Source organism: Lampris incognitus, chromosome 12 (genome assembly GCF_029633865.1).
Source record: "Lampris incognitus isolate fLamInc1 chromosome 12, fLamInc1.hap2, whole genome shotgun sequence".
NCBI classification, from domain to species: domain Eukaryota; kingdom Metazoa; phylum Chordata; class Actinopteri; order Lampriformes; family Lampridae; genus Lampris; species Lampris incognitus.
Window position 1 is genome coordinate 31,712,937 of NC_079222.1, and position 27,730 is coordinate 31,740,666.

General features: G+C 43.3%; 2 protein-coding genes across 3 annotated transcripts in view; both read left to right on the forward strand.

Moving 5' to 3' along the window:
• The window catches only part of slc27a4 (solute carrier family 27 member 4), a 36,151-nt gene extending 22,972 nt beyond the window's left edge, over positions 1-13,179 (forward strand). For both annotated transcript variants that reach the window (XM_056290591.1, XM_056290590.1), the window contains one exon: positions 5,959-13,179. In XM_056290591.1, coding sequence (XP_056146566.1) covers positions 5,959-6,116 — 158 coding nt within the window. In that variant the 3' untranslated portion in view covers positions 6,117-13,179. The remainder of the gene's footprint in view (positions 1-5,958) is intronic.
• A 5,590-nt stretch (positions 13,180-18,769) lies between these two features.
• On the forward strand, positions 18,770-26,463 carry ptgdsa (prostaglandin D2 synthase a). The gene is made up of 7 exons (XM_056291086.1): positions 18,770-18,968; positions 21,759-21,898; positions 22,092-22,168; positions 22,835-22,945; positions 25,671-25,772; positions 25,889-25,920; positions 26,303-26,463. Exons 1-6 carry the CDS (start codon positions 18,876-18,878, stop codon positions 25,918-25,920), a joined length of 555 nt encoding a protein of 184 aa, XP_056147061.1. The 5' UTR covers positions 18,770-18,875; the 3' UTR covers positions 26,303-26,463.
• Positions 26,464-27,730: the final 1,267 nt, after the last annotated feature.

Here is a 27,730-nt window from a genome sequence, read left to right on the forward strand (position 1 = left end):
CCTCGGACACGCATATGTGACACTTGTCGGGGTTGAGCCGCACCCCTCGCTCCCTTGTGCGCTTCAGCATCGCTCTGAGACGCTGGTCATGTTCCTCTTTAGTCTTGCCGAACACTAGTATGTCGTCCACTATGGCCGTCACACCGTCCAATCCTTCATATGTTTCATCCACGCGTCTCTGGAACTCGTCTTGAGCGGACACGATTCCGAATGGCAGTCTGAGGAAACGATACCTGCCAAACACTGTGTTAAATGTCGTCAACATTGAGGATTCAGTGCTCAGTTTGATGGCCCAATAGCCTGACCGCGCGTCTAACACGCTAAAGTACTCAGCTCCAGCAAGCTTTGTGGTGGCGTCCTCCAGCGTGGGGAGGGGGTAGTGAGGTCGTTGTATCACTTTGTTAAGAGCTCTGGGGTCTAAACACACTCTAAGTTTGCCTGTCTTTGGCTTCTCAACAATGACGAGTGCGTTCACCCATTCTGTGGGTTCTGTTACCTTACAGATTATGCCGCCTTTCTCCATGCTGTCAAGCTCGTCCCTCAGTTTGCTGCGTAGGGCGATGGGGATTCTGCGTGGCGGGCAGACGACCGGCGTTGCATCTGGTGTGACGCGGAAGGTGCACTCGCCTGGGAACTCTCCTATTCCTTGGAAAACATCTGCATACTCATCCATTATGCTCTGTGATGTGACATTGTTTTCCTCGCTCACAGCCATCACTATTTTTACCAAGTTTAGGTCACGGCATGTTTTCATTGCCATGACTGGTGGGGCGTTTGTGTCAATGACGTAAAAGTCCAGCATAATTGCATTGTCTCTGTACTTACATTTGAGTTTGCATGTGCCTTTCACGCTCAGCGCGCCTCCTCCATATTCAGTGAGTCTGTGTATTGCTGGTTTCAGTGTCACATTTTTGAACAGCGCCTGGAACAGGTTGGTGGGAATAGTATTGGCCTGTGCCCCAGTGTCTAGTTTAAACTTTACCTTCTGTGGAGGTGTGCCAATTCCAACCTCTACGTAAGCCTGCTCGTTGCTTTTTCCGTTGTTCTCTATTGAGATGCAGTCTATGTACAGCTCTGTCTGTTCTCCCACAGCGGTGCTCTCCACTGTAATGTTGTCGAAGTACAGTTCTTCCTGCTCTCTGTCAGTGGTGTACTCTTCTGGGTTCTCTCCGACGGCATGTACTGTGCCGCGGTAGTACTTTGTCTGTCCCTGGGAGCTAGACTTGCATACTTTAGCAAAATGATTGAGCTTCTTGCATTTAATGCATTGTTTACCCTTAGCTGGGCAAGTGGCTTTAGCGCCGTGTAGCCCTCCACAATAGCTACACGCCCTGGCGGCGGTGCTAACGTCCCTTTGTCTGAAGTTAGCGTTAGCTGCTTTGGGTGCGTTCGGTTTGTAAGTCTTTCTGCCTATTGCGTGCACCGTTTCATGTGTGCTGCCCTGGCCCATAAACGTTAGCTGTTGCTTTGCTAGCTCGTGTGAGCGGGCTACATCTATGGCTTTTTCTAGCGTTAGCTCAGCTCCCTGGCTAAGTAGCTTTTCTCTCACTCTGGGTGAGTTGGTGGCAAACACGATGCGGTCCCTGACCATCTCGTCGGCATTTGGGTAGCCACAGTCTTTGACTAGGAGCTTTAGCTCAGTTACAAATCGTTCGAAGGATTCACTCTCTCCCTGCATCTTTTCATGAAATTTATATCTGGCATAAATCGGGTTTGCTTTGGGGGTGATGTACTCAGTGTACTTATCGTAGTACGTTTCTAGCTTCTTGGCTTGTTCTCCGCTGAGTGTCCAAGTGTTGTGCACATCGCGCCCTTTTTCCCCTATCCAGAGCAGGAGGTAGCTGCATTTCTCCTCTTCATTCTTCCCGCGCAGGGGGCCCGTGAACATTAGCTCCGTTGTTTGTCGAAATCGTCTCCATGCTTCAGGTAAGTTCGCCGATTCCCAGTCCATCCGTGGAGCTGGAACGCCGTACGAATCCATATTGGGTATTTAAACTCCGCTACTCTGACACCATGTAATGATCTGTGCCCTCTGGCTATGTTAACTTATAACATTAATAAAGCAAGGACGACTTCTCTCGTGCTGGGTGTTTATTCACCGACCGGATTCCGACTGACGTTGTTACGTACATCACGTGACTTTGTTGTGGCGCTACGGAAAGCCGTAAGGGACATTAGCAAATCAAATATTACTAGCAAATATTACAGGTGGGGAGTTTGAAATGTAAGAAATGTTTATTTAAAGTTTTTTTTATACTTACACACACATTCTCTCTCTCAATTATAAATACTGTACTGTAGTTATATTTAATATTATTACTGCATTATTACATTTATGATATTTTTGGTAAAATATATACTATATACTAAGACAAATATTTGACTAATTGACGTGAGATGTGAACTGTACGTAACTGTTCCGACTTACATACCAATTTGACTTAAGAACAGACTCAAAAATGGACTCGTTCGTAACCTGGGGACTTCCTGTATTTGTAATTTTTGTAGTAGTTGTAATTGAAAAATTCGTCTGACTGCCTGGTGACAAACAGGCTGAAATCCCTCTCTTTATAACTCCGTCTTCTTCCTCGCCCTTTCTTCTCCATATAACTGTCAGAAAATAGACAAGGAGTAAAGATGGATGTCATGACATTACATCACTTGTTTTTCCTCCTCTTTCCTTCCTCTGGCCTCCTATGCCTACACCAATACTCTCTTTATTGGTTTTCATAATGTTGAGACACTCATGGCAAAAAGTGGACTCTTGTCTAAATTTAAATATTTATTTAAATATCTTGAAAATATGAAGATTGCCACTAATGAAGCATCATAGAAAATAAATGTTCAATCTAGAATAAATTAATAGCATATGTGTCTGTGAATGTTCTCATTCATCCAGGTCATGGTTATCCAAAAGAGTTGAATCAAGTGCAACTGGACTTGGTATATATCCGTAATATATACCAAGTCCAGTTGCACTTGATTCAACTCCTTTGGGTTATAGCATATGTGTATCATTTTCTGTTTACATATACAAAAATTATATTGTTGAATTGAGTGTAAATTATCCCTTATGCACCTGTGACCTACTGTCAGTTTAGATTATTTATTCACTAAATTTCAATCAGCACTCATTATAACATGACAATATTTTTCTTCAAAAGAATAAAGTTCATATTTTTAGTGTTATAATATAATCATCTTAAAGGATATAACATGTAATATTTTATTGGTATTCTTACGACACTATTGCTTTTGCTGAATTATAAAGTCACAGTAGGCGAGGACTCACCTTTTCTTTGTGCAAAATAAATATTATTTACAAACTTACAAGCAACAGTCCACTAAAAAAAGAGAAATCCACATTTGGACTGGAGAGGAGTTGCGGTGTTGTGAAGTATATGTGAACAGCAGGGTGTCATCCATCAACTTTACACTCGCTTTCGATCAAAGGATTTCTTCCTTAGATGTCGACATTTCAAAGGTGGGTGAAGCTTTACAACCACCTCAATGTTGTAAACCAATAGATACAAACAAATGTCCTGATCATAGAAGTTAACCTGTTCCAGCCTTAAAGCAAAGTCTCCCACACAGTCAGTCACCTAGAAGAAGAGGAATCTGTTCTAGTCACACCGAATTTGAAAAATGTGCTGATATTTTTTGTGCAACCGCTTCAAGTAGACAAGATACAGCGAAGCTTTTCTGTTTGTCTCGATAGAGGGCGATTAATTAAGAGCAGAGACGTTCCTTTGTTGTGTGGAGGAGAGATGCTGGGTATATCGGGAGAAGGTTGCTGAATATGGAGCTGCCAGGGAAGAGGAAATAATAATAATATGAATAATGGATTATATTTATATGGCACTGTATCTAGACACCCAAAGTGCTTCACATTGAAGAGGTGGGACCTCACCTCAACCACCACAAACCACCAGAGGGAGAACATGCAGGTGGCTGGTGTGACAGAGGAAGATGCAGAGGACAGGAAGAGATGGAAACGGATGATCCGCTGTGGCGACCCCTAATGGGAGCAGCCGAAAGTAGTAGTAGTAGTAGTAGTAGTAGTAGAGACGATCCTTTCTATGTATTACCGACATCTACACTGTCTTAATCGAAAGTGGTGTTGGTGGGCCAGTCGGGGGCAGTCTTCCCTCTGGTCCTAAATCCTAATGCCCCAGTGCAGTGATAGGGACACTGTGCCGTAGGAGCTGCCGTCCTTCGGATGAGAAGTTAAACCGAGGTCCTGACTCACTGTGGTCATTAAAGATCCCATGGTACTTACCACAAAGAGTAGGGGGGTCCCCGGTGTCCTAGCAAAATTCCCAACCTGGCTCTCTGCATCTGGCCACGTGATCATCCCCCCATGTAACTGGCTCAATGATTCTCCCTCTCCACCTCAAGCTGATGTGTGGTGAGCGTTCTGGTGCAAAACGGCTGCTGTGCACCACCCAGGTGGGTGCTGCACATTGGTGGTGGTTGGAGTGAGTTACCCCCTTCAGTGTGAAGCGGCTTGGATGTCTAGAAACACACTATATAAATGTAATGATGGTGATGATGATTATTATTATTAATCAGCTGTACTTCGTTATTGGCACATTTTACCGAGTGACGCGGAGTTGCATTAAAAGAGAAACCGAGATTCATGTACACAAATCTAAAATATTCATTAGTACATGCAGACACATACAAACCTCCACAACATTTTTAGCTACCATCCCCTCAGACAGTTTCCCTTGTTGGAGTTGCATACACTGCACCGCTGTGATTCCATGTGATCTCTTCTGTCATCCCAGGAGTGGCAAAAAGATCCGTGTTAAGGGACGGATTTAATGTTTTGCAAAGTGCGTCATTTATCTTCTGAATTGTTCTTGTCGATTATGTTATGTGGGAAAAATGATATGGGTACTTGAAACGAGATTTGATGAGCACAAAATGAAATTGGGACCCTAAATCACCAGCAGCTGTTTACTTTAATTTGTGGGGACATGATTTGTGTTTCTCTTAAGTTCCTTAGCATTGACGTGGTTCAGACTCCTGAACAAGGCGGCAAATAAGTTATTACAGCATGGGGCTTACTGGGTTAATTCACTGGGAACTGAAGCCCCAGGGGTCTTAAATGTGGATTTTTCTTGGGCATGTTTTTATTATATATATACACACACAAACACACATTTTTTTGCTTCATGTTGTAATTTGAAAATATGATCACGTGATGATGTTGGTCATATAGCCCGACTGATGGGTGGAGTTGTGTTAATTTAATCATGGTTGCCACTACACGCCTGTGCACATGCTGAGGGAAGCGTTTGTGTTTTAGATGACTTTTGTTTGTAAAGATGTTTATTTTGCACAAAGAATATGGTGAGTGCTTGCTCACTATTACTTTTTTTTTTTTTGTCTGATGAGACTTTATCCTTAGCTAGACAACACCTTAAAAAACTTTTAGACTGAGGGCGTCCGGGTAGCGTAGCGGTCTATTCCGTTGCCTACCGACACGGGGATCCCGGTTCGAATCCCCGTGTTACCTCCAGCTTGGTCGGGCGTCTCTACAGACACAATTGGCTGTGTCTGCGGGTGGAAAGCCGGATGTGGGTGTGTCCTGGCTGCTGCACTAGCGCCTCCTCTGGTCGGTCGGGGCACCTGTTCGGGGAGGAGGAGGACTGGGGGGAATAGTGCGATCCTCCCCGTGCTACATCCCCCTGGTGAAACTCCTCACTGTCAGGTGAAAAGAAGTGGCTGGCGACTCCACATGTAAAGGGGGAGGCATGTGGTAGTCTGCAGCCCTCCCCGGATCGGCAGAGGGGCTGGAGCAGCAACTGGGACAGCTCGGAAGAGTGGGGTAATCAGCCAAGTACAATTGGGAAGAAAAAGAGGGAAAATTTGAAAAAAATGTAGATAGGCCATGACTGGTTGTGAGGCACAATTCGATTCAGCTTTAACACCTTTCTCTGTCTCTCTCAGGCACATATAAGTTCCAGAAGACAGAGATGCGTCGGGATGGTTTCGATCCCAACATTGTGTCAGACAGACTGTATTTCCTGGATCCTAGCAGAGGCAGCTACGTGGAGCTGGACGAGAACCTGTACCGCGCCATCATTTCAGGGAAACAAAAGTTGTGATGACCAGGCTGGCAACCACACACACACACACACACTCAAACACACACACACAGGTATTTACACACCCTTCATAAAGACATGGGTAATGAAAAACTGTGAGACAAGGATAGCAGCGAGCAGGTCCCCCACATAAACACTTTAAAATACATAAAGGTAGATATAGCCATACACCCCTGCACCCAGCAAACACACTGGCAGTCTCACGTACACACACATTTACATAAAACTCAGAAGTTTTCGACACGTTCTTGCTCCTTCGTCCCTAAAGGTGAACTTAAACCTGCCCCGATACACCACACCCTAGCTCATCCCTTCTGAATCTCCTAGCTCACTTCTCTTGCTACCTCAGCAAACAAATACAGGGGCAGCGACCCAACTACCCGGTCTCATTCACTCTCACTCCATTCGACGAATACAGCACCGTTGAACTGAAATGAGCCTTCATTGCCATTCTACACAAACCTTCATGGGACCCCTTTACAACACTTCGTCTTGCTACAGCCGGAGCCTGACCCACAAACCCGATGCTTTTGCCGGGGGACACCGCTGGTAAAGAGGAGGGATATGCGGTGCTTGAGAATCCAGAATGCAAAAACTAGAAATTACAGTGAACTGCAAATATAGTGGATGTTTAGGAGGCGCATGGATAAGGCTGTACAGCACATGGCTTAATGGAAGAACCCTATGAGGACCTACACTGTCTGTCTGTTTATTGTTCTGTGAGTGATATTGCTTTGTGAGAAAATGGAGATTTTATTTTAGACTCAACCTGCACAATTAGCCAGCTGTGAAGAACCTGTGTAAATAACAATTACTTCTTTCCTCTCCCAAAGGTTGAGTTTCCAAAGTTCTTACCACAATCCCTCTGGTACCATTCTCCTCACCCCAATCCCTCCCTCTACACTCCTCTCCATTTGTTGGAGACAACCTGTGACTTAAGGCCTTTATTTGAGTTCCCAAAGTTCTTACCACAATCCCTCTGGTACCATTCTCCTCACCCCAATCCCTCCCTCTACACTCCTCTCCATTTGTTGGGGACAACCTGTGATTTAAGGCCTTTATTTGAGTTCCCAAAGTTCTTACCACAATCCCTCTGGTACCATTCTCCTCACTCCAATCCCTCCCTCTACACTCCTCTCCATTTGTTGGAGACAACCTGTGACTTAAGGCCTTTATATTTGAGAATTGGGCAAGTAGGGCAAATTATTTGGAAAAGGGAACAAAAATAGGGCAGGATTTTGGAAAGTCTTTTTAGATACACTACATGGCCAAAAGTATGTGGAAAACATCACACCCATATGTGCCTCATTCCTAAACCATGGGCATTAATATCGAGTTGGTAACTGCTGTGCTGCTGTAACAGCCTCCACTCTTCTGGGAAGGCTTCCCACTAGATTTTGGGACATGGCTGCAGGGATTCATTCCCATTCAGCCACAACAGCATTAGTGAGGTCGGATGCTGATGTTGGAAAGAAGACCTTGCTCGCAGTCAGCTTTCCAATTCATCCCATAGGTGTTGAAGTCAGTGCTCTGTGTAGACCAGTCAAGTTCTTCCACACCAAACTCAGTAAACCATGTCTTTATGGACCTCGCTTTGTGCATGTGGGCATTGTCATGCTGGAACAGGAATGAGCCTTCACCGAACCATTGCCACAAAGTTGGAAGCACAGTTTTGTAATAAAAATGTATGCTGTAGCGTTAAGATTTCCCTTCGCTGGAACTAAGGGGCCTAGCCTAAACCATAAAAAACAGCCCAGACCATTAAGCGTTGGCACTATGCATTCAGGCAGGTAGCGCTCTTCTGCCAAACCTAGATCCGTCCCTCAGACTGCCAGATATTGAACCATGATTTATTACTGTAGGAAATGTGTTTCCATTGCTCCAGAGTCCAACGGTGGTGTGCTTTACACCACTCCAGCCGATGCTTGGTATTATGCATGGTGATCTTGGGTTTGTGTGCAGCTGCTCGGCCATAGAAACCCCTTTCATGAAGCTCCCGACAAACAGTTCTTGTGCTGACGTTGCTCCCAGAGACAGTTTGGGACTCGGTAGTGAGTGTTGAACCGAGGGCAGACGATTTTTATACCTGTTCTGTGAGCTTGTGTGTCCTACCACTTCGCGGCTAAGCTGTTGTTGCTCCTAGATGTGCACTTCATAATAACAGCACTTAAGGAAACCAGGTCAGATCTAGCAGGGCAGAAATTTGTTGGAAACGTGGCGTCCTGTGACACAACCATGTTGGAAGTCACTGAGCTCTTCTGCATGATCCATTCTGCTGCCAATGTTTGTCTCTAGAGACTGCATGGCTGTATGCTGGATTTTGTGCACCTGTTAGCAATGGATGTGGCTGAGCTAGCTAAATCCACTGATTAGAAGTGGCATCCACTTACGTTTGCCCATGTAGTGTATACCCTTGGCCAGAGAATTTGAACTCAACCAGTGGTTGAAACTGAAAGATTTTTTATGCAATAGGGTTCCAGCGTTGGCAGTGCAATGATCAGCCATACCAAGAGCTGATATAAAAAAAACTGTATTTAAAATTGTCTGCATTACACCAAATATATTTAAGCTTTAGTAAAGTTATTTTACATATTTAGGATAAAGTATTAGTAATTTATATTTTTTGTGTCACAAACTTCAAACCTCTCGTATTTTGTGATGCAAATGATTATCTTGCTGCAATGGTATTACATTTGGATTATCACTCCCAAGAAAATCCTATACTCCAGATATGAGTCCTCAACAATGTAATCCGCAGTATGCGTTCTACATCAGTTGCTGGAAGACAGAGAAAATTCATCTGGATGTTCCAACTCTGGTATAAACATGTGGTGCCAATTCCAGAAACTACTACTACTACGTTCAGCTGCTCCCGTTAGGGGTCGCCACAGCGGATCATCCGTTTCCATTTCTTCTTGTCTTCTGCATCTTCCTCTGTCATCTTCCTCTGCCACCTGTATGTCATTCCTCACCACATCCATAAACCCCCTCTTTGGCCTTCTTCTTTTCTGAAATTGGTGCCAGTTCCAGAAAAATGTAGTTTAAAACCAGGTCAGTAATATTTCAACTAGTATCTTGTATAAAATGTGTAGTCCACAAATTAATCCCCATCCACTCATCTAATGTGTGGTGTGGTTCACTGGGTGTATTGTGCAGGTTTTGTCCTTAACTTCACTTAATATAAGGTGTGTGCATTTATTGAAAACCGTTTTAAGAAGAGTAAAGAGTGAGAAGCACCAATCTCTTGCATGATGAGAACTTGGTTTCAGTAAGTCCAAAATACTGGTGCTGAAGAGGGCGTAGTCTGCTGAATTCAATAGAATGAAATGATCCAAAGACTTGAAGGAAGGGGGTGGAAACGGGACGCGGCTGGGGATGCAAAGAAGTACTCAAATAGCAGAAGGGAAAATATGCTTTGTCATCGACCTGCGGTGTGTTGGTGGCGGTCATGGAAGGTTGTAGCAGTGTGAACAAGCATCATTGGCCACAAGCAGAGCACTGTGCCTTACTGTGAGTTCACCTCCCAGATCCACAGGCCCTGTCCACACCTAACATCTTAAATGGCTGCCCGTGCCTATTCTATTTTTACTTACTCTTTTACCCATTTATCCCCTAGTTGCTGTATTGCATTTGGTTGTCCCCTCATGGCACCCTGGGTAATTCCCTTTGGAGCTGAGTTTTCCATTCCCATTGACGTGATTTTTCCTGCAGCTTATCTTCCTTCCCTACATTTTACCCCTACATCTATTACCTCGGTCTCCCTAGTTTTGTCACCCCTTCGCTTTGTTTTTTTAACTCTTAAGGGCCCAGACACACCAAACCGACTAGCGGCGACGAAGGCCGACTGTTGCGTCACCTCACGTCGCCTGCCGTCTGGGCCAAAAAGTAGCACTTGAACACACTGCAAAGGCTACAGCCGATGGCCAAATAGCATGTACATTCTGCACTGATTCGCTAAGCTGAACAGCCAATCAGAGTGATCTCTCTCACCAACAGGCTGAATCGGCCGAAAAGCTGGCAACAGGGGTCCGACTAGTGCTGACGGTGCGGGACACACCGCAAAAACTAGGGTCACAGATGCTCACCGACAGTCCAACATTGGCTGACAGTGTGTCAGGGCCCTGACCTTACTTTGTCCTTCACCTTTGTTTTCCTAAAATCCAACTTGGGTTTTCTCAGACACATTTTGTTAAATTTTCCCTTTCTCAGCACTTTGTTTCTGTAGTGGCACAACTTTTCTCTCCTTTCAGCCCTCATAATCAGTTTGCTAACCTTCCCAATCACTCCTCTCTTTCTGTCGCCCCATCTGCAAACACCTCCAATGTCTTCTGTCTCTGCTGTCTCGTTCTTATCCCAGCCCTCCATCTCTAACGAGACCCCTCTGTCGGGTCCTTGCTTGTCACTGGAGGGAGTCCTGCCTCACTCCGCCATGTCTGCTTTTTCCTGCAGCGCCATGTGGTCCCAGACATGGACACAGACACTTTGGAACGCACTGCTTTTAAAAATACGGAAAATATTTGTAAATTAATGAGATTTGGTGAGTGTTTTAATTTAGGTATCTAAAATATTTTGGTTTCTACTTTTGAGATTATTTTGGGGGGGGGGGGTAAATTAAGCACACCTCAAACTACCAGGTGGTTTTAAAAAAAAACACTTTTTACCCATGATTATGTGAGAAGTCCTCAACCAAGAAAGCGCATTTCAGACGGATGAATGCTATTTATTTGCTTTAATGTCAAATCCTCGTCCAGGCACTTTGAGATCACACAGCTGACTGCAATGAAGACGACACGTTAGTCGATATGAGCTGCACGGCGGCCATGCTGGGACTCTTCGGTGGTCTGGTTTCCGGCGGGCCGAATCTCGAGTTCCTAAAGCCACTTCGTCCCCCTTATTTTAGGAATCCGCACTTTGACGGTTGAACTTGACGAGCCCTAATCTGACTTTTCAAGGAATGTCAACATCGCTGTCGCCTATCCAATCTTCTCGGAACTGTGTTTGGTTTTAGTTATTTCCAAGAACCTAAAGCTAGTTTACAGAAACCGAGATTCATTCCAGCTTCTTCTTCTTCACGTGCACCTCATGAGCAGGTGGGCTTTGGGACTCTTTTAAAGAGTCCGCCTGTGGCACTGTATTGTTAGCGTGTGAAATTCTGTCTTGAGTGCTTGAGAAAAAACAAGTGACTGAGCAGGGGTGTCGATGTTGTGAGCTAGAGAGTGATTTAGGCACCTCGGGGAGCACGACGTGGTTGTTCGGATGTGTCTCAGTCGTATTCGTTGACTCTGGCTTACGAGGGGGGGGGGCACCTTGCTAAGCAGCCCCACGGCAGAGTGGTCTCAGAGAGAGCAAAACATGTTTTCGTTTTCACTTTTTTAAATAAGTTTAAATTATTATTTTTAAAGAATTGTTGATTATAGTTTGATAAGTTCACTGATATATATATATATGTGTGTGTGTTTGTTGTTTTGTCTGTCGAGTCATAGCTTCGCAGTCGTGAAGGAGGATGCTGTTTCTCCTCGCCTTTGTAAAATTGGTACTGGGAAACAGCACATGTTCACCTTCTCCGAATAAAAACCTTGCCCCTAGATTTTGACGAGGCGGTTTTGGGGTTTTCAGCTTCCCCACCAATGAATAATACTGAGAATAGGAGGTGGGGGGGAGTTGGCTCCAAGTTACCACTCCAACCGTAGAAAAGCTGACACGCTTTCAGGAATAAAAGCCGGCTGTGAAACTGGGCGGCGAGATTTCGAGTAACCTCTTCGACCAGAGGGTGGCGCTATGCCGTCGTCTGACAATTATGCACAAGTTTGAAAATCCCGTAGCCTTTACCATGCGGTCTTTAAATGATGAATGGTGGTGCAACCCTCCGATCAGTGAAGAGTGCATGATAATTGACAACACAAAAAGACAGTACACGGTTCAGCATCGCAGGTAGATATTCACACGTCTGCTGACCCAACTTTATATACGTGTTTCACGTCGAGAGAAAAACACTGGGTGGTACATTCCAAAGCAAGCTGCTTTTTTATTCTTTTGTCTTTTTTTTTTTTGGTTTTTACAAAAAAAATGAATACCACCGTACCCTTTTTGATATCACAGGCCATGATCACATGTCTTATCAGCATGCATGTTTAACGTGTCAGACAGGACAGTCAGCTAACATTGACCCCAGGTTTATTCTAACTCGACAACACCGGGTTTTTAATATTGCATTCAAAGAAACTCCAGAAATGTTTTATATTTTGTAACGGGTTCAACGGTGTCATTCGACCACTGAGGAGAGACCATATCTGCAAAGAGAATTTCGTTTAAAAAAAAAGAAAAAGAAAAAAAAGTCGTATTTGTTTTTTCTTTTTATCCTTCATTCTAGAAGAGACGTCGAACCCCGGGTCGTTATTATCAGGTCTTAATGACATCAGAAAGACGAGATATCCAGCACATGCATGCAATATATACCTAAGAGTCTTGTTGCTGGTCAGAGGACTTAACCTCTTAGGTCACATGGAGGTTTCTGAATATATGTGGCCTGATCAGAGAGTCAAGATCCATACTCACCAGTCCTCTATCACTGGTTTAACATGGGTGACAACAGACTGAAGACTTGTCTGTGTACAAGTTATGAGTTCGGTGTACGTCTCTCTCTGGTCTTCTGTCCCTCATGCCTGTGGACCCCCCCTTGCTCAACCAGCTATTCTCCAAAAGCACTTTTTTTTTCCTTTTTGTGGTACTCAGGAACGTCATCATTAAGCAACACCAGAAAAGGGAATGATTGTCAGTGTATCTGTGTGTATGTGCACAAGAGGCTTTTTTTGTTCGTTTGTTTGTTTTCTGGTTGGTTGTTTTTTTTGCTTTGTTTTTGCACAGGCGGCAGCTCTTAGCATGTGCAGAATGTGTGTAGTGGAGGTCTGTGAGGTGTGTGTGTGTGTGTAATGTGCACACACACACACCGATGTCCTCTTGCCCAGAGATGACCAGCTGTAGATCATGCTTTTAAAGAAAAGTGAAATAAAAAGCAATGTTGCAAATGGCAAATCAGTATTAATAAAACTATTCAAATTGTTAATTGTGGATATATGTTTTTCTTTCTTTCTTTATTTTTTTTGGGGGGGGGTCTATTCATTTTCACTATATAGTTTCAAATGAACGATGCAAGACGGCTTTGCTTATGTGATGGCTCAAGCAGAGTTTGCTTTAGCAAGCAGTACTATTAAAAACCTGGAACACGTGTCAATTTAAAGGCCTCAATCAATAAAAGAGATGTTGTTCCTTAACCTGGCGTATACAGTGGCAAGAAAAAGTAAGTTAACCCTTTGGAATTACCTGCATTATGTATTCATTCATTCATTCATTCATTCCATTTTCCAAGCCACCTATCAATTAATCAAGTTGCATTATATATATATATATATATATATATATAGACACACACACACACATACATATAGATAGATAGATAGATAGATAGATAGATAGATAGATAGATAGATAGATAGATAGATAGATAGATAGATAGATAGATAGATAGATAGATATAGCTAGATATATACATATATACATATTTTATATATGCATTTTATATACTTATCCTGATGAGGGTCGTGGGGGGCTGGAGCCTATCCCAGTGCTGACTGGGTGAAAGGCGGGGAAACACCCTGGACTGGTCGCCAGTCCTTCGCAGACATTAAAAATTAATTAACAATATAAATTGTAAATTAAATTAATTGTTCGACTGTGACATCTGGTCGTCACACAGTCGAACAATTAATTTTATTCAGTGAAAAAAAAATGAAATGTGTGAAGAAGTTACACAATAAATTAATGAATCAATGTACAATGTAAATTCATTTTAAATCAAATTAATTAACTTAATTGTTTGACTGTGTGACATTATTTGGTCATCATCGGTGAACTATTAATAGGACCAGTCTGATCCTATTACTAGATGACCGATAATACATTATTTACGGTACGTTCGCTGGCGCCCCCACGCATTTTAGTAATCGCGCGTTAAATAGCAGGTGTGGTTGGCTAATGGCTGGTCAGGCTTGTTTAATGATCGAAGGCGCATTCTCAACACAGAAGTCAGTGACCAGTATCGTCCAAAATGGACCGTTTCTCGGTCTCCCAACGGCCACGTTTTGTGAGTGATCACCCCGCAACAGTTGACAGCGAGTCTCCTGAAACAAGTTTAGAGACGGGAGATCGGCTAGAGCAGGAGGAGAGCGTTATGTATTCATTTGTCTTAAAATATGGCCTGATCTTCAACAATGAGAAAGCACAATATGTTATAACTATTAACACACAAATTATTGTATCGTTCTTGTCCATATTGAATACGTCATTCAAACATTCACAGTGTAGCTTGGAAAAAGTATGAGAATCCCGAGGCTAATGACTTCAACAAAGGCTAACTGGAGGCCGGAGTTGGCAAACCTGGAGTCAAATGAAACGAGATTGGAGGTGTGGGTTAGAGCTACTTGGACTTGTGAAAAACGCTCACGCATTTTCAGTTCGAAGAAGACCTATGATCAAGATTTGTTGATTTGCATGAAGCTGGAACGAGTTACAAATTAATCTCAGAGTTTAGATATGCATCATTCCACAGTGTCTAACTGTGGACTGTGATCATATGTCATGTCATGTCATGTCATGTGATGATTTAATACTGTGGCTATTCTACTCTGTGGCTACGCTTCCTAGAAGTGGGCGCCCAGCCAAGATGACTCCAAAGGCACAACACAGAAGTCTCAATGAGGTAAAACAAAGAAAGAACCCTAGAGTAACAGCTACGGGCTCGGAGGAATCATCGGAACTGGTTAACATCTGTGTTCAGGAGTCTACCATACGCAAAACATTGAAGAGGCATGGTGTTCATGGCAGGACACCACAGAGGAGGCCGCTACCCTCTGAAAAAAAAGACCATGTTGACCCTCCACAACGCTGCTGGGATAGTGTCTTTATGCGTGCTCAATAATCCAGGTAAGAAAATCAAAGAAGGTTGAATCAGTTCATCTCAACACAACGTTTATTGACAGAAACGTCTGTCAATAAACACATCCAGATGAACTGATTCAACCTTCTTTGATAAGCTACTGGGAAAATGTTATGTAGACTGATGAAACTATGGTTGAGTTGTTCAGGAAGACCATGCAGCACTACATATGGCATAAAAAGGGCACCGCATGCCATCATCCTAACGAAGTACAGTGGAAGGGAGCATCATGTTTTGGGGCTGCTTTGCTGCCTCAGCCTGGGCAGCTTGCCATCGTCGAGGGGGAAATGAATTCCCAAGTTTATCAAGGTATCCTACAGGATGATGTCAGGCTTTTTGTCCGCCAGCTGAAGCCCAGTAGAAGTTGGGTGATGCAGCGGGACAATAACATCGAAGTAAATCTACTACAGGATGGCTTCAAAAGAAGAACATTTGCCTTTAAGAGAGGCCCAGTCAGAGCCCAGAGCTTAACCCAATAGGGGTGCTGTGGGATGACCTCAAGAGAGCCGTTCACACCAGACATCCTAATTATATGGCTGAGCTGAACCAGGAAGAAAGGTCCAAATTCCTCCAGAACGTTGTGCAGGTCTGATGCACAGCTACCAGAAGCACGTGTCTGAGGTTATTGCTGCCAAAGGAGGGTCAACCAGTTAGATCCAAGGGTTCACTTACTTTTTCCATCAGCACTTAATGTTTAATGGGTGTGTTCAGTATAGACATGAAAGACTATAATTGTGTCTTATTAGCTTAAGCGCATTATGTTTGTCTATACTTGTGACTTAGATGAAGATCAGATCACATTTTATCACCGACGAATGCAGAAAACCATGTAATGCAAAGGGTTCACATACTTTTTCTTGCCACTGTTCTCTTTACCTCACATTAAGAGCACAGAAATGTGCACTTAAAAGATAAGGAGGCAAATGTATTTGTAAATAACTTGATGTTTTTTCTTGTAGTTACCAATGTGTTCAGATGTTTGTTGGAGAAATTTGAATAACACAATAAAAGGTGGATGGCATCAGGGGACAGGCCCCATCAGCAATTTCCCAATAACTGCTGATTCCTTCCCATTTTTTTATTAATCTCGAACCACACTGCACAGATGAAGAAAAAAAATCTGTCCAGTGGTCTCATAGGTTCTTCAGAGATTTACAGTTCAGTATTTGCAGCCCATAGGATGATTGAAATGCCTGTATTTCAAAATAAAATGGATTTTAGCCCTTTGTCATTTGGGATCTTCACTGCCTTCTGCATAAAGTATGCCCCTTCACACCCACACGGAGAATAAAGCTGGCTAATATATCAGTATAATATAGATATCATATGAGATATTGTCTTGTACTTTGGTTATTTTGATGTTGTGGTACGCCTTAAATGTTGTCGTTTCCTGGTCGTAAAGGTCGCATTACAGTAAAGTGATGCCATTCTTAAAAATTATTCGACTGTTTTAGCTGAGTGAAGTGAACAATGAATGCTTCCACCTGCTTGGTCGTCACGTCCACATTACTTAGGCCCATTTCTCAAAATTGTCTCTAGAGAAATTGTGTTAACGAAAGCACCAAAAGTCATCCCCAAAATATCAGCACATTATCGGTATTGCGATATCCAAGTGAAATATATTTCAATATTTGATTTTTGTCAATATCACCCCCGGCAATGATTCAAATCACAACTGCAGAGAAGAATTTCCCCACGGGGATTAACAAAGTATGTCAAAATAAAATAAAAACGAATAAGTGGGTTGTCAAACAAGCCTCATAAAACTATTTCCTACCACTGCCCTCGGGGACCCTTCATACAAACATGTTGTAGACAAGAGGCTTGCAGCTGTTTGCCTGTTGAACAATGTACCAATCTTTCCTGTGACCGCCACTAGCAGTTGTTGTGGGGCAGCCATATTTACTTTATATTAGTTTGTATTGTAGCGAATTCGGGGGACAACGCAACCACAGGAACTGCCGCGGCCGGGAAGCGAACTCGTATCGCCCGCACCGCAGGGGACCTCGCTAACCGCTCGACTAAAGGATCAGACCCGCCAACCAGCGGCCAGCGCGTCTACTTATCCATGCACGTTACAGTATTTTAACTCTACTTGCAGACAGGCTGATATTTTCAAAAAAGCCCGTTTTCAGCTCGAGTAAAACGACATAAAGCGAGAGTCTTTAATACAGAGTATGGACGGTTTAGCTCGTTGTATGGGTTATTGTCTAGAAGTTGTACCTCGTAAACAATACAAAAGGGGACGCGCACGATGACCTTTAAAACGCTCGCTCTGATTTCCTTTTCCGCTTCCGGTGTGGGAAGATGGCGGCGCGAACTTACGCTCACCCAGTACCGTCCATGCGGTGTCTTTGTCCACGTCTGCGTCTAAGCTTGTTTTGTCGTCGTTTGATGGCTGGGAGAGCTTGGTCTGCGGCGTCCTGTGGGCCCAGGGACCACGGCCCTGCCTGGAGCTTTGGCCCGAGGAGGAAACACAGAGGGCGGTCTGACAGGACGCGGAAGCGGGGCAGGCTAAGCTAACTGCTAGCCCGCGTTCTGACAGTCATCCTGGCTGGCGTTCAATCTCTGGTCAGTGGAAATGTTGCACTGAGTTGCACTGAGTGTACTGTTTTGTTAACTGTTTGTGTTTCTTTTTGTTGTTGTTGTTGCTTTGTTCTGTCTGTTTTTGTATGTTTTTGGTGGTGTCGTTTTTGGGAAATGTGTGGGGGGCGGGGTTTGTCTTTTGTGTCGCACTGCTGTGGGCTGGGGAAAAGGAATTTATTTCGGGAATTTTTTTTTGTCGAAAGAAACGCCAGCAAATTGTTGCTGATGCCTGATGGAGCTGCGGACGTGCCAGTTAGCTGATATCCACGCCGCCAGTTTACCGCAGTGCTCAGTCAAAACAAACTGACTTGCAAACAACAGTGATCTGCTTATTAGTATGTTGTTATATGAGCTGTCATACTGTACAAGTCCAGCAAACTACCATTGCTATAAAACCACATCAAGCAGGATCCAAAAGCTTGTTTTTGCAACCTCTGGTTAGGAGGGGAGCGGACGTCTGACTTACTCCACATAACGCCACCTCGCTGTTTTCACAGAGGCAAACCTCGCACTAAAACGCGGTCTCGCTATTCATGTTTGAAAATAAACCATGCAAGATGCTAAAACTTCTCAGACCATGGCTATGTGCACAAGGGAACCATGCCACTTCTTTTATTCTGAAAGCCATGATTGTGAGCTCGAAGGCAAATAGTCCCAAGTGACCTGTGATAGATGATCTGGATTTAACTTTGACATGTTTCTCATTACATAACAAGCCTAAGTGAATGAAACACACAGAAACTTTGGTTTTTACCTTATTCACCACGTGGGCTGCACATAATTAGAGTGTAGCTACACAGCTGTATCTATATATTACTTCCAAACCTTGACAGGAACTCGTTTTAGGAGTTATAAAAGCTGTCTTCACAGAGTCTTGGAGGCCTAACATGATCATATAAAGTGGGTTATCGTGTTTAAAATCTCTATGAGATCCCCTACAGAATTTAAGGCTTAGCCAGCGATGTTTTGTAAACAGTTTACTTTTAACAGTTGACCACTGTGTCCTCTGATCCTTGCAGGTGATTGGCTGGCTCCCAGGTGGGTGGGTCATGGAAAAACAAACTGGGCACTGCCACTCTGTACCTGTCTGTTCATTCTCCTACAGCTAAGTTCAGCCTCGGGACAGGGTATCCTTTGACTCTCCTTCTTCGAATCTTCTCTCATTTCCAGCCCCAGTCACCATGAGGATCGCCGTGGACACAGTCGTCATAGTGATGTGTGTGATGTTGGTGCATTCAGACATCCAGCCCCAGCGAGACTTCAACCTGCAGAGGGTAAGACACGTGCATGCATGCATATTGCATCAGTTGTCTTGTGTTCAACATGGATAAAACGGGTGGCTAAAACATTTAGCTAGAAACTAATTTGGACGTCAGCCTCGCTAGCTGTTGACATTGTTAAATTTAAATGTAGTTTCTGCTGTAGGTAGAGGAGAGAGAGTGCATCCTCTGTTCATTTCAGAGAGGTATCACAGAGGTTCAGCGCCACCTTTTCCCACCAATTCTTTGAATGATAGTTGACCAATTCTCAGAGGGAACACTGTGTACTCGTGTGTGTGTGTGTGTGTTTGTGTGTGTGGGTGTGTGTGTTTGTGCGTGCGTATGTGTGTGCGTCTGTGCGTGTGTGTGTGTGTGTACGTGCATGTGTGTAGATGATAGTTGAGAATGTGTGCATGAGTATGTGTTGTGAGAAAGTAATACTGTGAGAACATGTGAGTATGTGTGAACTATTTTTATGTAAATACATGTGAGTTGTCCATCAGCTGCAGTAGTTAAACATTTATCAATTGAGGTTTGTTTGTTTTGTTTTTTGTTTTTTTTGTATGATGACAGTCAAGAGCTAAGAGGCAGAGGATTTCTTTTTTTTTTTTTATTCTTATTTTTTTCTGGTAAATGTTTGAATTTTATAGACGCTAATCCAAACAAAACATGGCTAATCTGACAAAATAATCTAGAGTGTATTTGAGGTTCAGTGGAGTTGTATAAATGTTGTATAGTATAGCTCACTGTCAGGGTTAGCTGTTAATCTTACAGACACACACATAGCCCACCAATAAAACTGTGTAACTATGATGTTGACAGGTGCTTTGGATGAATTAGTTCACTACGTGACCTTAGCGCAACCAAAGGAAGATGCTGTTCTTTAGACGCTACGAGAATGGTCACTCGTTGTGGTTTCAACAATGTCATAACATTGATAAAGTACTGATATATGTTTAGGATAAGGTGAATTGATATCATTATTACTGTAGTATTACAATTACATCTATTATTATTATCATCATCATCATCATCATCATCATCATCATTATTATTATTATTATTAATAACTGTGTAAGAATCAGTAGAGTGGATCGGGATTAGTAAATTGTGTGTGTGTGTGTGCATGTGTGTGTTTGTGTGTGTGTGTGCACGCACGCACATGTGTCTGTTTCTTTACATGCATGCATGAATGTGTGTCTTGATGCATGCTCAATAATCCAGTTAAGAAAATCAAAGAAGGTTGCATCAGTTCAGCTGGATACAATGTTTACTGACAGATATGTTTCATCACTCATCTAAGTGACCTCTTCAGTCTAAACTGACTGCAGGTATCCCCACCCTTATAAACAATACAGTACAGTACAGTGCCTAACGACTGAAACCAACGACCAGTTTCATATAGAAATATGGCTGTGACCATTAACTAGAGCAGCGGTGTCAAACTCCAGGCCTCGAGGGCCGCAGTGTCTGCAGGTATTTGTTGCAACCATGCACTACACCACCTGATTAAAATAGTTCCTTTCCCTCCTTGATCCAGGAGGTGAGCTAATTAGTTAAATCAGGTGGTGTAGCGCACGGTTGCAACAAATACCTGCAGACACTGTGGCCCTCGAAGCCTGGAGTTTGACACCCCTGAACTAGAGTTACAATGCCATGTGTCCTATTCACAGTGGTGTGTTTGGTGTGCTATAGGTTTCCCAGTCTCACCTGTAGTGGCCAACTTGTATATGGAGGAAGTGGAAAAGAGGGCTCTGATGTCCTATCCAGCAACACCGCCTAGTCATTGGTTCAGATTTGTGGACAATGCCTAGGTTAAAATTAAATCTCAGGATGTACCACGTTTCACCGACCACAGTAACTGTGAACAACCACATCAAGTTCACCAGAGAGGATGTGAAAAATGACAGGTTATCCTTCTTAGACTGAAATTGCAACCAACACATACTGATGATAAGTATTAAAGTTTGACTCTCATCATCCACTGGAGGACAAACTAGGAGTCATCAGGACGCTGTACCACCGAGCTGACAACGTCCCCACCGACACAGCGGTCGGGGAAGGGGAGAAATCCCGCATTAACAGGTCTTGGTTGAGTGTGGTTATCCTAACTGGGTGTTTGTCAAAGTCAGGAAGACACCCAAATAATGCACCAGCCAATCAACGAGAGGAGAAGGACAACAGCTGCCTAAGTGTAAACCTGTGGTGATTCTGTACGTGGCGGGAGTGTCAGAACAGTTGAGACACGTATTTTCCAAACACCGCCTCTCAGTTGCTTTCAAACCCCAAAACATGCTGTGCCAGAAGTTGGTCCACCCCAGAGATCAGGTTCCACCGCACAAACAGTAATATAGCAATATATAGCCATTAAGTGCCAGGAAGCTTTCTGTGACTTATGCATTGGGGAAACTAAATGGACGGTGGCCACAGGAATGGCACAACTCAGGAGACTTAACACATCAGACAGAGAATCTGGAGTCTACACCCATCTACTGGGCAGCACGGTGGCCCAGTGGTTAGCGCTGTTGCCTCACAGCAAGAAGATCCTGGCTAAGAGTACATCTGTCACCATCTTACAATGATGTGATTGCAGACATTCCCTAATCCTCTGTGAATAGTACACATGACCATTGAAACTAGTTAATGGTCACACCCATATTTGCACATGAAACTGGTCGTTGGTTTTAGTCGTTATGCAGCTGTATTGTTTATAAGGGGTGGGGATACCTGCAGTCAGTTTAGACTGAAGAGGTCACTTAGTTGAGTCATGAATGCATGTGTTTGTGAATTTATGTGTGTGCATAGTTTGCAGGGAAGTGGTACCGTGTAGGCCTGGCCTATGACTCGCCAGGATTTGTGCCTTACAGAGACAAACTGAGGATATCCATGGGCATGATTACGCCACTGCCCAATGGCAATGTCAACCTCACCATGTGGGCCATTGGGTGAGTGTGGGTGTGTGTGGGTCCATGCACACATGGGTACATGTTCATTTGTATATGAGTGGTCAGGGGCAAAAAGATTGGCTTGGGTCAAAGAAAAGGGAAAAGGCAGTGCCAAGTAAGAGGGAATATGGAGAATAATTTTTTAAAAAAAAAGGAAAAATTAAAAGAAACATGTATTTTTTGTGTGGTGTAGACCGACAGGTTGTCACAGCAAGTTGTATCAATACGAGAGGACCAACATACCTGGCCAGTTCACCTACTTTAGCGCACGTAAGTCCCTGCCCATTTCTGTCCCTACCTTTACCCAACTAGCAAGACTCAGCGTTTTTGGTTTTTATTTTTTAAAGCCATCCAGCATGCCGAGTTTCTCCACAAGAGGACACTGTTACATAACCTCACACGAACAGGAACAACTTTGGATCCATGGAAACATAAAATCCGGGTGAAAATCAGTTTAAAAATCTGGGTATTTTTCGGTGAAAATAGGTAAAAACCGAAAACGCTGAGCCTTGCTAACCCCCAAATAAGAAACAACCTCTTTACGTGTCTACACCAAAAAGAAACTTAAGCGAAAAAAGTGCATATGAGAGTGCTATTGGAACATTTAGGTATATGGCCGACAATCCCAGGTGATTTGCATTGAGTGCCACAGAATTTAAGTTTATATCACTAAACCAGTAATATTGTGAATAAATTGAAATGTCTTTTTATTTCAAATCTTAACTTTATTCAGACACATAGGTAGGTCCATATTGAAAACAACAACAAAGAAATCCAACACAGGACAACAACACAAAAATATAGCTAAAAACAACAGTTCACAAGTTCACTTTTTAGTTATGTTTAACTTATAGGAAATACGAAAACAGAAAAATATAAAGATATAAGAGCCTGGCATCATATTTTTCATCGACTTTCTTCATTGTTATCCTTCAGGTCATAACAAAGTGAAGGACATCACAGTTGTAGAGACCAACTACACTGAATATGCCTTGGTCCTCAAGCACAAGAGGTTTGACAGAGAGTATACACAGGTGGCTCTTTATGGTAAGACACAATAACACAAAACATATTTACATTCTATTTTAAATGTGTGAACTTCTTAAATCCTACCCATTTTTCTGCCGATCTACCTGGTCACTGTTTATTTAAGACACAATAAAGCATTCTGAATTTTAACAATCACGTATTTTGAAGTTCAACACCCTCTATCTGCCACGTATTATCTGTCAACACTGATAAATTTGGGCATTGTCACCATGGCACTTAATTCAGATGTGACACGGAGATCATACCACCACAGACATGCCTCAAGGTCCAGTAGTCAGCCCCTTTCATACTCTCTACCACCTTGCTTGGTCCAAGCATCTTGGCACACTGCCTTGCCTACCATTCCTATGCTGATGACACCCAACTCTACCTTCCTTTCCCATGAGAAGATACGGAGGTGTCTGCAGGAGTTGCTGCTTGCCTTACTGACATACAGTGCATCCGGAAAGTATTCACACCCCTTCACTTTCCCCACATTTTGTTATGTTACAGCCTTATCCCAAAATGGATTAAATTCCTTTTTTTCTCATCAATCTACATACAATACCCCCATAATGACAAAGCGAAAAAGGTTTTGTAGAAATTTTTGCTAATTTATTAAAAATAAAAAACAGAAATATTGCATGTACATACGTATTCACACCCTTTACTCGGTACTTGGTTGAGGCACCCTTGGCAGCGATTACAGCCTCAAGTCTTCTTGGGTATGAAGCTACAAGCTTGGCACACCTATATTTGGAGTATTTCTCCCATTCTTCTCGGCAGATCCTCTCGAGCTCTGTAAGGTTAGATGGGGAGTGTCGCTGCACAGCTATTTTCAGGTCTTTCCAGAGATGTTCAATGGGCTTCAAGTCTGGGCTCTGGCTGGGCCACTCAAGGACATTCACAGACTTGTCCTGAAGCCACTCCTTCGTTGTCTTGGCTGTGTGCTTAGGGTCGTTGTCGTGTTGAAAGGTAAACCTTCGCCCCAGTCTGAGGTCCTGAGCGCTCTGGAGCTGGTTTTCATCAAGGATCTCTCTGTACTTTGCGCCATTCATCTTTCCCTCGATCCTGACTAGTCTCCCAGTTCCTGCCGCTGAAAAACATCCCCACAGCATGATGCTGCCACCACCATGCTTCACTGTAGGGATGGTATTAGCAAGGTGATGAGAGGTGCCTGGTTTCCTCCAGATGTGACGTTTGGCATTCAGGCCAAAGAGTTCAATCTCGGTTTCATCAGACCAGAGAATCTTGTTTCTCATGGTCTGAGAGTCCTTTAGGTGCTTTCTGGCAAACTCTATGCAGGCTGTCATGTGCCTTTTACTGAGCATAGGCTTCCGTTTGGCCACTCTACCATAAATGCTTGGTTGGTGGAGTGCTGCAGAGATGGTTGTCCTTCTGGAAGGTTCTCCCATCTCCACAGAGGAACGCTGGAGCTCTGTCAGAGTGACCATCGGGTTCTTGGTCACCTCCCTGACCAAGGCCCTTCTCCCCCGATTGCCCCGTTTGGCTGGGCGACCAGCACTAGGAAGAGTCCTGATGGAGCCAAACTTCTTCCATTTACGAATGATGGAGGTCACTGTGCTCTTCGGGACCTTCCAAGCTGTAGAAATTTTTTTATACCCTTCCCCAGATCTGTGTCTCGATACAATCCTGTCTCGGAGGTCCACAGACAATTCCTTTGACTTCATGGCTTGGTTTCTGCTCTGACATGCCCTATCAACAGTGGGACCTTATATAGACAGGTGTGTGCCTTTGCAAATCATGTCCAATCAATTGAATTTACTACAGGTGGACTCCAATCAAGATGTAGAAACATCTCAAGGATGATCAGTGGAAACAGGATGAACCCGAGCTCAATTTTGAGTGTCATAGCAAAGGGTGTGAATACTTATGTACATGCAATATTTCAGTTTTTTATTTTTAATACATTTGCCAAAATTTCTACAAAACCTTTTTCACTTTGTCATTATGGGGTATTGTGTGTAGATTGATGGGGGAAAAAAAGGAATTTAATCCATTTTGGAATAAGGCTGTAACATAACAAAATGTGGGGAAAGTGAAGGGGTGTGAATACTTTCCGGATGCACTGTATCTACTTGGATAAGGAAGCTGCGCCTCCAGCTCAGATTTTCCAAAGATGAGTTGCAGGTCATCCATTACACATCCTCTATCCCAAGGAATATATATTGATCAGGCTCGGTACATCAACAATAGTGCCCTTTAGATTCCCAAGTAACCTCAGGGTCATGATCACTAACCACCCCTCAATTTTTTACCAATTTATTGCTGTCTCCAATTCCTGCTGTTTTGAGCTTTACAACATTTAAAACATCCAGTCATACCTATCAGAACCACTCCAGGCTCCAGTCAGTTAAACCACTGCGATGCACCTCTTGCTGGTCTCTCAGCCTGTGGAATCCAACTGCTGCAAAGAATTCAGAATGATGCTGTGTGCTTGGTTTTCAACCCTTTATCTCTCTCTGTCTCTCCTGTATCCTTACACTGCCTCCCAGTCGCTGCTGACATAAATGTCTAAACTTTGCTATTGGCTTTCTGGACAGTTCAAGGAACTGCACCAATTTACCTGTAAACCATATTAATGTGTATACTCCTGCTCTTCCACTCAATTGAGAAATGAGAAGATGTAAATGTTAATGGTGCTAAGACAACAATATCTGTGTTTGTCTTTCTATATTGGTTAGTCTGTCTGGTTTATGTCTGACTATGTTTTTGTTTGAAGGTCGTTCTCAAAAGGTCAAGCCGGAGATCATTCAGAAGTTTAAAAGCTTTGCTGCATTGCGTGGTTTCCCGAAAGAATCCGTTCTTATGCCACCACCTGCAGGTGAGCAGAGGGCACACTCACACATCAGTAGCACACATACACATACTGACGTGCAAATGATGATCACAATCACCTTAATCACTGCTGATGTCTGTTTTTGTCCTTATGCACAACAGAGAATTGTCCACCATCAGGGTCTGGGCGCTAGGTGAGTCTGTTTTAATCAATATGTTACGCAACAACATCATATAAGCTCATCTGAGTTGATGAAGGACACCTTGTATGTTGTATGTAAAATAGATTAAAATGCATTTTTAATCATTAAGAATTTTAGCAAAATGAAATTTCAGTAATCAGATCAAAATTAGAATCAGAACAGAGTTTGCTTAATTTGCCTAAAAATTGTTTTAAATTCTTGGAATTTGACTCTGTGGGTTGGTGGTACGTAAATGTCCCAAAAATCTCCCACAACATGCTTTTCTCACAATGTAACACACACTCCAGCTAGGGATTCATTTTTTTTTCAAATAGTGTAAGGAACCAATATCCAACATGTTATCAGTTTAACTTTGTTTCTTTTGTTTCCCTAGATGCCCTGATGAACCTGTTAGATAATGGTGCCATAAAATTGTGCCCAGTTGCTGAACCCGCTCCAGACGCACCTGTTGACATTTTCCAATACCTATTTCTATGTCATGTAGAGTGTATTTGCCTTATTCAGACATGATTGAATAAACTTTCAGCCTAAACATCAAATGTATTGCAAGAGTATATCTAACCAACTGCCACACAATTTACTTAATCTATTCATTGTGTACATTAATTGATATTTATCTCTATTAAGGCATTCCAACATAAAAGCTCTGCTATATCTAACATAGTTAAATAAATACATGTCACAACGATAATAATTATTTAATACATTAATTTTTCCATAAAGAACAGATGGGTGATTGTGGTTCATGTCCTACCTCTCAGGGAGATCTTTTAGAGTATCTTGGAGGGGAGAAGTGTCCAAACTGCATGGCCTATCCACAGGAGTGCCTCAAGGGTCAGTGCTTGGTCCCCTTCTCTTCTCAATATACACCACCTCACTTGGTGCAATCATCTGCTCCCATGGTTTCTCATACCATTGCTATGCTGACAATACCCAGCTCTTCCTATCATTCCCACCAGATGACCTCACAGTCTCAGCACGGCTATCGTCATGCCTTGCTGATATCTCTGCATGGATGAAAGAACACCACCTTCAGCTTGACCTACCTAAGACTGAGCTCCTTGTCATCCCAGCCAGTCCATCCTTACAACGACGGATCAATATTCAGCTCAGATCAACCCAACTCATGCCCGCTCAAAACCTGGGTGGTTGATGACCAACTAACCTTTAAAGTTCACGTGGCCTTGATTGCTCGGTCATGCTGATTTGTCCTGTACAACATCAGGAAAATTAGACCCTACCTGTCTGAGCATGCAGCACAGCTCCCGGTACAGGCTCTTGTAATATCATGCATTGACTACTGCAACTCATTACTGGCAGATCTCCCTGCATGCACTTTCAAACCTCTGCAAATGATCCAGAACACAGCGGCGCATCTGTTCTTCAACCAACCCAAAACAGCACATGTCACTCCGCTGTTCATATCCCTCCACCGGCTCCCAGTAGCTGCCCGCATCAAATTCAAAACCTTGATGCTCGCTTACAAAACAGCAATTAAAATGGCTCCTGCCTACTGGAACTCCCTCAGTCAGGTCTACACTCAGTCTCACTCATTATGCTCTGCCAATGAAAGGAGCCTGGCACTTCCACCACAACAGGGCCCTAAATCACTAGCAAAACTCTTCTCTTATGTAGTTCCCTGTTGGTAGAACGAGTTGCCAAACTCCATTCGATCTGCTCAGTCCCTCCATCTTTAAGAAGAAGCTAAAGACACAGCTCTTTCACGAACACCTCCACACCTGATGGTATAAATAAAAACGCTTCTATGCACCCCATGCATTGCCTTTGTGCACTGCCTGTT